General features: G+C 38.8%; 1 protein-coding gene across 1 annotated transcript in view; it reads left to right on the top strand.

Moving 5' to 3' along the window:
• slc39a7 (solute carrier family 39 member 7) overlaps positions 1–9,035 on the top strand; it is a 13,828-nt gene extending 4,793 nt beyond the window's left edge. The window contains exons 2-8 of the mRNA XM_062436066.1: positions 91–608; positions 2,634–2,802; positions 3,163–3,243; positions 3,348–3,482; positions 4,333–4,446; positions 6,548–6,744; positions 7,790–9,035. Of these exons, the coding sequence (XP_062292050.1) occupies positions 99–608; positions 2,634–2,802; positions 3,163–3,243; positions 3,348–3,482; positions 4,333–4,446; positions 6,548–6,744; positions 7,790–8,044 (1,461 nt within the window). The 5' untranslated portion in view covers positions 91–98 and the 3' untranslated portion in view covers positions 8,045–9,035. The remainder of the gene's footprint in view (positions 1–90; positions 609–2,633; positions 2,803–3,162; positions 3,244–3,347; positions 3,483–4,332; positions 4,447–6,547; positions 6,745–7,789) is intronic.
• Positions 9,036–11,129: the final 2,094 nt, after the last annotated feature.

The following is an 11,129-nucleotide window of genomic DNA, read 5'->3' as shown; positions in this document are numbered from 1 at the left end:
TTATTCAGGGTATAGATGTAAATAAGACCACTGAGTTTAATTTTCAGCCGTTATCTGACTTTTCATGTATTTTTCTTCTTCTCATCACAGGGAATAATATGGGCTGTTTACGTTTGCTGGCACTGACACTGGCCACGTCTGCGGTACTGCTGTTAGCCTCCCGTTCAGCCGTCGCTCACAGCCACTCCCACGGCGACCACGGGCACGCCCACTCCCACGGCAACCATCACCACGGCCACTCGCATGGAGAGGACGATGACCACGGCCCCGAGGTGAAGATGTTCCATGGAGCGAGCAAGTGGAGCGCCGAGGCCAACGTTCGGGATGAGATGCACCACGGGCACGCTCACGACCACGGGCACGCTCACGACCATGGGCACGCTCACGACCACGGGCACGCTCACGACCACGGGCACGCTCACGACCATGGGCACGCTCATGCTCACGACCACGGACATGCACACTCTCACGACCACGGACACGCTCATCATGAGGATATTGTCCGGGTGCACAAGGAAGAGAGCGGCCACGGACACACGCACGGAGGGGAGAGGGTGAAGAGAGAGGCGGAGGGCGAGAAGAGAGACACGGTGGAGCTCTGGATGCAGGTAACGACGGACACAATGGAGGCTGCTTTTAATCTTTGTTTGAGTTTATCTGTATTAGACACAGGAAGGAAATACAGTGGGGGGGAATAAGTATCAAGTAAGCATATTTCCAATGAGGATATTCACATGAAGTTTTCACCAGACTTTGGTTTTAACTCAAGTAATCCTCACATATAAAGAAATCAAAACATTAAAGTCCATGAATAAAGTTATGTGGAATGAAACAGTGGAAAATATTAATTGTAATAATAAGTGGAGACGCCTTTTGTTTGTCACAGGCGGGGAGTTCGGTCCTCTGAAATGATGCCAACGCAGAAGTAACTTAAAACTGCATTCTATCAAAAGGCCACCAGGGGGCGACCGTTTTGGTGTCAAAAGGGCTTCCGTCTCTATACAAGTCAATGGAGAATTCACCAACTTCTCACTTGATTTCTAACCAATCAACCAGGTTGATTGGTTCACAGGTTCAGGAGGGCGCCTCTTGCCCCTCCTGATGCCCATATAAGTAGAATCTGTGTTTTTATTTTTCCCAGCATGCACCTGAAATTTTCAAGATGGTGCTGCTCAGATCCGATACTATTGGCCTCCGAGCAGCAGTCCACAAACCAATGGGTGACGTCAAGATTTTACGTCCATTTCTTACATACGGTTTGTCATGACAGCTTCAAGACTCAACACTGTAATGCTCAGGTGTGATTTTGGCCCGTTCCTTTAAACAGATTGTCTTTAAAGCTATAAGATTACGAGGGTCCATCCTGTGATCTTTAGTTCCTTCCACACATGTTGCCCTAATGGTGTTTACTGGAAGATTCAGAAGTTTAGAAATACGTCTGTAACCAGTCCCACTCATGTTTTACCAGCTCTTTGCTTTAACCCATCATCAGATGTCTCTTGTGTAACATCTTGGTAACAAAAAGCCTTTTTATAGCCAGTCAACATGTTCTGACCCAGCTGATATTCATTTACACACATAGGAGATGAAATTACTTTCTAACTACTTACAGATTTCAGCTGGTTCCTTGTCTTTGTGTGCTGCTTTATCTTAGTGCGTTCAATACTTTCTTTCCTGTTTCATTCCACTTTATTACACATTACTTCATTTACGGGCTTTAATGTTTTGATTTCTCTGTATATTTGGATTTCTAGAGTTAAAACCAAAGTCTGGTTGAAATTTCATGTGAATTTCTTCTTTGGAAATATGTTTATTTACTGTAATCAGTATTTTTTCCTGTTATGGGTATTTTCTCAGTCACATCTGTTTCCTCCCCTTTCTTTTCACACATTTCAAATAAGATTATGTCAACCTGCCACGATTAAATATGGGCGTAAAGCTGGAAGAAGAGCCAGTTCATCCAGAAAGTCTGTTTAAACTTTCTGTAGAAATTCACATTTAAAAGCTGTAGTTTGTTTTTACTGTTCTGTTGTTGGTGTTTATTTCATTTTTTGTCCACTCGAACATGTTAAAATGTAAAACAGTTGACTGTAGCTGAACTCAACACTACTGCTGATTAATCTCTTATCACTGGAGGGAAATTATAAATAATGACAGTCGTTAAGTCGGCAGTTTTCTGGAGGCGAAATTGACTTTTGGTCTGTTTGCCATCGATGACAGCAGTGTGTGCACATCCTGCAACGTTTCATCTGCTCGCTTATTTTCAGTTCACTTCTAAAGACTTTCTCTGGTTTTTGTTAAAACTCATCGTGCTTCTTTCTTTTTTTTTCTTTTTTTTTAAGGGAACTCGTCTGTTTCCCAGCTTTGCTCTCAAACATATCGTGCAGCATCGACTCGCATTAAACAGCCAGTCTCACGCTCATAAAGCATCATTATCTTTAACCCATCTTTACACCCACCTTTTGTTATGTAATTATTAATTTATTGTTTGAGCCATAGCTAGATGATTCCCGCAGATACACAGACACATAACTTCTTTATTTTCTCATGCTCGTTAATCTTGTAGTCTTCTCTCTTCTGTAAGGCGACAGGCACTAACCACATGTACTCTTCCCTCCCTCCGCTGTCCGCAGGCTATTGGCGCCACCCTGCTGATCAGCGCAGCTCCTTTCCTCATCCTGTTTCTGATCCCGGTTCAGTCCAACAGCGACCAGCACCAGAATCTGCTCAAAGTGCTGCTCAGTTTCGCCTCCGGTGGTCTGCTGGGCGACGCCTTCCTCCACCTCATACCACACGCTCTGGGTAGGAAGTTTGATCCACAGAGCCATGATGGTTTTAACTACTTTCTAGTTAAAATTATTTGACTCTCTGAGTGTAAGGAGCAGCTTAGTCTCTTGAAATATAAAAAATACTTACTCAGTGATTCGTGAATGAGACACTCAACGCTCCTGCAAACTTTAAAAAAAGTTAGATTATTACATAATTTGAAGCATAATTAAAGAATGAAGTAAAGGAAGTACTCAAGCAATAAAAACAACTGGAAATAATACAAATAATAGTAACATATGTACAAGAGGATGATAAGATGTTTTCTATCAGCTGCTGACTGTGATGAAAGACACATCTTAAGTCTGTTTCCTGTGTCGTGTTCGTTGTGCACAGAGCCCCACTCTCACCACGGAGACGAAGATCACGGCCACTCGCATGATGAAGAAGAATCAAAGGACCACGGACACTCTCACGGTAAAGTTTTTAGACGAGAGCAGAGGAGACGAGTTAATGTAAAAACAATAAGTAGTAATCAAAGCTTATAAACTCTGCTCATGTTCCCCCTCCTCTCTCCCCAGGAGCTGCCCACGGTCACATGATGTCAGTGGGTCTGTGGGTTCTCGGCGGGATCATCGCCTTCCTGGTCGTAGAGAAATTTGTGCGTCTGCTGAAGGGAGGACACGGACACGGACACTCCCACAGCCACTCACATGGTACGCTGGTATTTAGAGTCGGAATGAGTCGATAAATTGGTTAAAAACTAAATAAAATGCTGTTTATCATTTAGTTAAATTTAAAGGGTTAAAATTAGAAAAAAATAAACGTATGAATAACTTGCACACATTCTTTTTTTCTGGACTCGGCATCAAATTTCTGCTTTTAATCCATTTTGAGAGAATATATTAGAGGATTATGGCAAAAATGTCTAAGTGGTGTAACCATAAAAACTTTGTACCAAATAATTCAACTTGCTTAAAAACAGTAAATTCTCAATAAAACACCATATCAACTAGTTTGGCATGATCTTGAAATATTAATTTATATTAATATATTTTGTATATATAAATATTAAATAGTAATTGTTTGTATAACTATAGTTAAATACACTGTAGGTGGATAACGTAATATTTATCGTTCTTTTGTGGTTACACCATTTGACATTTTAAAGAACATTCAGTCTTACCAACAAAAATACAAAATGTTTATTTTAACAAACTTGATGCTGCTTTTAAGACAGTTTTTTTAAAAGATATTTTTGATTTGCTTATCTTGGTAACCCTTATTTATCACTGACCCTTATATGTTGAAGAAAACAGGAAAATTGGCAAGAATGTTTTGGTATTTTTGCTTTAAAAATGATCATTGGGAACTATTTTGGTCATCAATTAATCATTTCAATCTGTTGCCTCTGAAATAAATTCTATATTGTAGCTTTAGCAGGTTTTATATTCCAGGTATTCAGGTTCAAATCAGTTCGTCTGCTAAGTCAGCAAAAATGGCTCCTAACGTTTGAGCTCTGTAAGCCATCGTTTTAATAGCTGTTATTATGTGAAACCCTTTCAGCTGCTCCCAAGGAAAAGGTCAGCGATGGCGAAGAAGAAAAGGAAGAGGAGGAGGAGGAGGAGAAGAAAGAAAGCAAAGACACGAAGGTGGCAAAGAAAGAGGAGACGAACACAGGTGAATAAGAATTTACAGTTTTACACTCTGAACTTTAGGAACCAAAAAATCAGCTTCACTCACTTCTATCTATAAGTTTATTAATATAACACATTCATTTTATTTAAACTGCTTTCTTGTAAACTTGTTTGCATTAAGACAGTGATGCATGTCAGTGTGTAAGAAGTGCATTAACTTATTTTGACGCAGTTATTTGACACATTTGCACATCAGAAAACCTTCAGACTGATCTAAATTTTGGGGGGAAAATAGTCTTATCCTTTCAATACAGTAGCCCAATATTGGCCTTACATAGAGTATCAGTCTTATGTTTGACAGGTGCTGTATTATGATAGTTTTAGCTGCGTTTTTTTTGACTGTGTTGAATATATAATGCACTGAAATCAATGCTTTTAAACAAAAAAATCACCTACTTCCAACCTTGATGCTCTGTCCTCTTTTGACCTGCAAATAATCAAATCAGTGTTTACATGGAAGGTAAAATACCACAAAGTTTACAGAAGAAGCACCTAAAGTACCTCAAACTCCAACAATACTGTCTTCCTGATACTGTACAGTAGCCCAATATTGGCCTTAAAAAGTAAAAAGTGATGTTTTACCTTTTTTAATAATGCAATTTTCATGTTATTCAACTGGTCAGTAATGCGTTTTGTACGTTTAGTTTCAAACTGTAAATGCTACAAACACAATCAAACACTTGTAAAGGCTGCAACTAATGATTATTTTCAATCAATTACCAATTAATCTGACAATTATTTCCTCCTTTAAACTATTAAGTGGTTTATCTATAAAATGTGAACAAAGACAATCAGTTTATCATACAGTTATCATGTATAAACATAGACTGTATATAAAATGGACGTAACATCCGTGACGTCACCCATTGGTTTGTGGACTGCTGCTTGGAAGCAAATAGTTTCGGATCTGGGCAGCGCCATCTTGAACATTTCAGGTGCATGCTGGGTAAAATAAAAACACGGATTCTACTTATATGGGCATCAGGAGGAGCATGAGGCGCCCTCCTGAACCTGTCAATCAATCAACCTGTCAATCACGACGTAGCCACGCCCTAATGCATACCCTGCTTTATCGTCAAATATAAAATCAGGGAGGCCAAAATGTCCCAAATGAACATCATACTGCATTGAAGAAGGCTTTAAACTAGCGATTGAGACCATAAACACATTTTGAAAACGTTTACTGAGGTTAGAAATCAAGTGAGAAGTTGGTGAATTCTCCATTGACTTGTATAGAGACGGAAGTCCTTTTGACACCAAAACGGTCGCCCCCTGGTGGCCTTTTGATAGAATGCAGTTTTAAGTTACTTCCACGTTGGCCTCATTTCAGAGGACCAGAACTCCCCGCCTGTGTATAACACAAAAAAGCTTAAAATCAACATATTTGAAAAGCTGCAACTGGCAAATTTTGGCTTTTTCTCTTTAAGAAATGATAAATGATTATTGGATAATCACAATAGTTACATTTTCTGTTGTTTGACTAATTGATTGGTTGACTGATGGTCACTTTTTTTTATTTTAAGAGCTAATCAATACTTGCACTGTGTGTGAAACCACTCCCTATTTATTACTTAGTACATTACATTCACTTTTTGGTGTGTAATTTATCTGAATTAAAAACTATAATGTACTAAAGTTGTGTTCAAAGCCTACACACTACTTCCTAAAATTCCAGTGTAATTCCCCACTTTTGACAGGTGTGTAGTTTTAACACCACACCTGTAAATCCTCAATGTTCTTACTGCGGTTTAACAGGAACTGACAAACAGGTTTTCTTGTGTGTTTATGAAGACCCTGTCAGTCATTGATTCATCACTCACATGTTTTGGATTGTGTTTGTTCTGTTTCATGTGGACCGAAACAGTTTTTTTTTTTGGCTTCACCTCACCTCAGTCAGTCAATCACGTCAGAGAAAATATGTGCTTTTGGAATCCTGGACATTTTCTTCAGAACATTGTGACTTCTTCAACTCAAATTACTAAACCTTTATTGACAGAGATTAACCGCTGTCGACTCCCCATCCTTTGAAAAAAACTGCATTTTTCCACTCTTAACTTTCTTCTTTTTTTATCCTTCTAACACAGACATCAAAGTGTCAGGTTACCTTAACCTGGCAGCTGACTTCACACACAACTTCACTGACGGACTGGCTATCGGAGCGTCCTTCCTGGTCAGTCCAGCAGTGGGCGCCGTCACCACCGTCACCATCCTGCTGCACGAGGTCCCGCACGAGATCGGAGACTTCGCCATCCTCGTCCAGTCCGGCTGCACCAAAAAGAAGGTAGACTATAAATAAAAAGAATATTTTTGTATCATCTGAGAAAGACGGAGAAATTCTTAATCAGAATCTGTTCATTGGTCCAGTGTTCCCTTTATTTGTAGAGCACAATTCAACAACAAGGCAATTCAAAATGCTTTACATGAAACCTAAAAAGTAAAGTTATTACACATACAGGAACAAAAGGGATTAAAAATGTGTCTTTACTGTATGAAATGTGTCCCCTTAGATAATCTTTTATTTAGTTAAAGTGAATCTAGTCTACCTCTGCTATTCACTACACTGACGGTAACCCTTTTTATAGATTTAATGGATTCATGGTGAAAATAATAAGCTATGTGATAATGAAAATAAAAGTGCTAAAAAACAGCTCTACTGCAAACTATTTTGGTAAAGTAAGGTATCTGTATAGATCCATGTATGGACAAATTTAAAAAACTGACTGAAAACTAGTGAAAGTAATAAAAAAATAAAATACTATACTACTACTACTAATACTGTTAAATAATCTGCAATATACATACATTTTTTATACTATATACAAGTGTGCAATGTTCCTGGGATTAAACAGTAAGGACAGCATCAGTCAGTGTTTTGAGGGATTTAATAGAAAGATTAATAACTGAATGGTTCAAGCTACTCAAATGTGAATATTTTCCAGTTTCTTTCGCCTTCAATGATGGTAAACTGAATGTATTTGTTTTATGGACTGTTGGTCAGGATAAAACAAGACATTTTAAGACGCCACCTTTTACCATTTTCTTGACATTTTCTTGACTGGATGTCTAATTGAAGAGTTAGTCGCAGCCCTAATGAACACTTGACACCAAAGACAACAATCTATAATTGATGTATGTGCATGAAAAAGGTACATCTGCATCTGTCTTCATTTGCTCAATAAAAAAACCTTTCAGGCTATATTTAAGGGTCTTTTTGAGTTAGTGAAGACAGATTTCAGGCGTCCCTCCTTCCTACAAGTACATGTTTACTCCACCAACACGCCTGTCACAAACACCATATAAAATATATTCTTTCTATTTCCCATCAGGCCATGTGTCTACAGCTGCTTACGGCCCTGGGAGCTCTGGCCGGCACATCTTGCTCCCTATTGGCTGAAGGTGTAGGAGCGGCAGCGACGGCCTGGATCTTGCCGTTCACCGCCGGCGGGTTTGTTTACATCGCCACGGTTACCGTGCTCCCAGAGCTGCTGGCGGGTCGCTCCAGTTACGGCCAGTCCCTGATGGAGATTCTGGCGCTGCTGTTCGGAGTGGGCATGATGGTGTTGATCGCTGAGTACGAGTGAGACGCAGCAGCAGCAGCAGAGCGGACAGAAACGTCTTCTAGTGAAACAGGAAGAGAAGGAACAGAGAGGAGGAAATTTAAAAAAGAGGAAAAAAGGCGGTTTTAAATAGTTTGTCAGGGGTGGGTTTTTTTTTTTTTTTAATTACGTTCTGTTTTGAGACAAACGCCACCTATGGATGATTTTTGTTGTCTTAGCAGTTCATTGTCTCATCCCTGATTTATGTCACGGTTCCTCTTTTTGTTTTTTTTATTGTTTTTGAAAGGAAAGGTGTCTTTAAAAAACACGTTCGGCAGCAAAGACTTGAGAGCTGGAAGAAAGAAGAAACAAACCCTTTGAGGACTGCTGTGTGTGTGTGTGTGTGTGTGTGTGTGTTCACTGTGGGTCAGAACGGAGAGATTCATTCTTCCTCTCCTCCAGTCACCACTTTCACTACATGGACCATCCAGCTATATTTTATATTTTTATCACAGCTTAAACTGACACATTGCTCCCTCCACAAGGGGGCTGAAATTCATGTAATTATTTCAGCCATAAGACCAATTTATTTTTTGTATCATTTGGCTCGTGGCTGTTCCTTTTTAAAGTCATCAAACATTTCATAGTTTGGGTCGGCGAGAAGCAAAGAAATGGATGGTATGGTTTATTTGTGCTCACTGCACACTGGACTGATCTAGATGTCATCAGTTATATGAATTTAATGTTGTTTTGAAAATGCTGAATGTTAATATTTTTACATTCCACAGAATAAAACTAAATATAAATAAACTGTTGTGGTGTTTCAGCTGTACTAAAAACGTACTATCTTTTATGTTTGCTTTAAGACATTCCTGCACAATCAGTTTTTTTAGTTTTGTTTTTTTTACCAGCTGATGGTTAATAATCAGTGAAAACATTTGCGGCTGTGATGAAAAATCCCACATAGTTTCTTAATATTCAAAGTGATGAATGCTTTTTCTGCACACTCTGTAATTAAAGACATACTTGAAAAAATGTGAAATGAGACTGATGTGATGATTCAATTGGAAATGGCTGTTCAGAATCTGCTGTTAATACAACTGGCCACCAGAGGGAGCCAGAGGTACTTAGTAATATCAGGGTTTTTTTAGGGGATTTTTTAGTTCCTGGAGATGACAAATGAAAGATGTATCCATGGACAACCAAGCAGTAAAACACATAACCTGATACCTCTCTGATAAGAATCACATACATGCTGGCACTCAACAAGATTGTTATCACTGGTCATTACATTGATTCCTGCTGGTAATGTGATAACTCAAAAAGGAGGTATAATTTAATTTGAATGAAACCTATTGACTATAATTTCCAAAAACAAAATGTGTTAAGCCCGTAGAAATAAGTTGTAATGAAGTTGGACATAAAGGTCTAACAAAGAATTGGGTGATAATTTATACTTTATGCTTTATAAACAGACAAACCAGACCAGGTCAATTTTACCTTTGAGGTCAACATTCGTTAACTCAAAAATTATTCGGTGTCAAAACTGGCCCACCAAGGGGTCCAATCCAGCCCACTGCATACATTTGCAAAGTATGAACATTTCAGAAAGTGATTCCAATTTTTCTGCTGCTTCAGGGTTTTTTCCCCCCACCATGACCAGAATACAATGAATACATATTGTGGTCATATTTAAAACATTCATATATTGAAAATTGTGTAAAATGTGAGACATAATGGTGAAATTGCACTCATTTTTCTTAAAGCATCGAAGGCTGTTCATTTTTTTTGTAAATAGATGGTTTATTACATATTATATATTATTTATAGGTTATTATGCAGTGAGTTTTAATGGTCTGGCCCATCTGAGATCAAATTGGACTGTATGTGGCCTTGACCTAAAATGAGTTTGACACTCCTGATTTAAATGAAGCCTATTGACTATAATTTCCAAATAAATAATTGTAAAACTTGTAGAAATAAGTTGGAAGGAAGTTGGACAAAAAGGTCTCACTCAGAATTGGGTGATAATTTATACTTTATGCTTTATAAACAGTTAAACCAGACAAGGTAAATTTTGACCCGGGAGGACAAAAGTTGCACGGTCAGTGAGAAGATAACAAGAAGACAAAGAGGTCTTTGATGGAAAAATATACAACTGATGAATGTAATGAGAGCTGCCGTGACTCCGCTTTGCTTCACTTCTTCCTATTTATATTGTAGAGCTCATCTTCACTGCACAATCAAACAGCGTGACACAGATTGTGACCAAAGATTTTATGATCATCGTCTTGCACGGTTTGATATGCAATGACCATACATGATTTGTTCTTGCATTTAAGGCGCCTGATGTCTGTGTATGCGTGGGAATGTGGTTCTGTTCACAGGTAATTCATTAGCTTTTGATGCTACATGTCACAACCACTAATTTATTTATTTTTGGACAATTTACAATCTAGTACAACAAACTAGCAATAAAAGACTTTAAGGTTAACCCTAACCCTAACCCTAACCCTAACCCTTTCCCTTCTTTGTAGAGTCCAGAAGAGTTCAAATGATCCACTGTTACAACAGAAAAAAAGGAAAGATTCAAGAAAAGAGAAATCGATGAACCCACATTTTTTAGATTAGGCATGTCCAAACTACTCCACGTGTGCCTGCATGTTTTTTTTCCAACCAATCGAGGGCACACGTCATTCGACCCATCAACCGTTTGAAGACTGAGATCAGTTGATTAAATGAGTCAAGCCTAGTGTGTTCCTGCTTCGTTGGAATGAAAACCTGCAGTCCCACATTTTGGTCCTTTATGGAGTTGTTTCCTGACACTCCTGCCTTAGATTCACACAATTAGTTTCCCCCAACGTTGGGAACCACCGGTGTAAAAGATCTTGACCTAGTTATGCAGATGAGGAAACAGTTTGTCAGTTTGCCATAGTAAGTGGCCAAACAGCATTGTTTAAATAGGGTTTCATTTCCTCGTAAGCAACATACTTGTGCGTCACAATGTCTCCACCTTTTTTATTTGGTAGTTAATCGATGAGAATAAACGAAAATGACACATGTATACGTTTCTCTGGAAAACTTTGACCATGTATAAAGCGGGAAAGGACACACAAAGCGGCAATTGTAG

Source organism: Scomber scombrus, chromosome 16 (assembly GCF_963691925.1).
Source record: "Scomber scombrus chromosome 16, fScoSco1.1, whole genome shotgun sequence".
NCBI lineage: Eukaryota > Metazoa > Chordata > Actinopteri > Scombriformes > Scombridae > Scomber > Scomber scombrus.
This window is presented reverse-complemented; position numbering and strand designations above follow the sequence as displayed.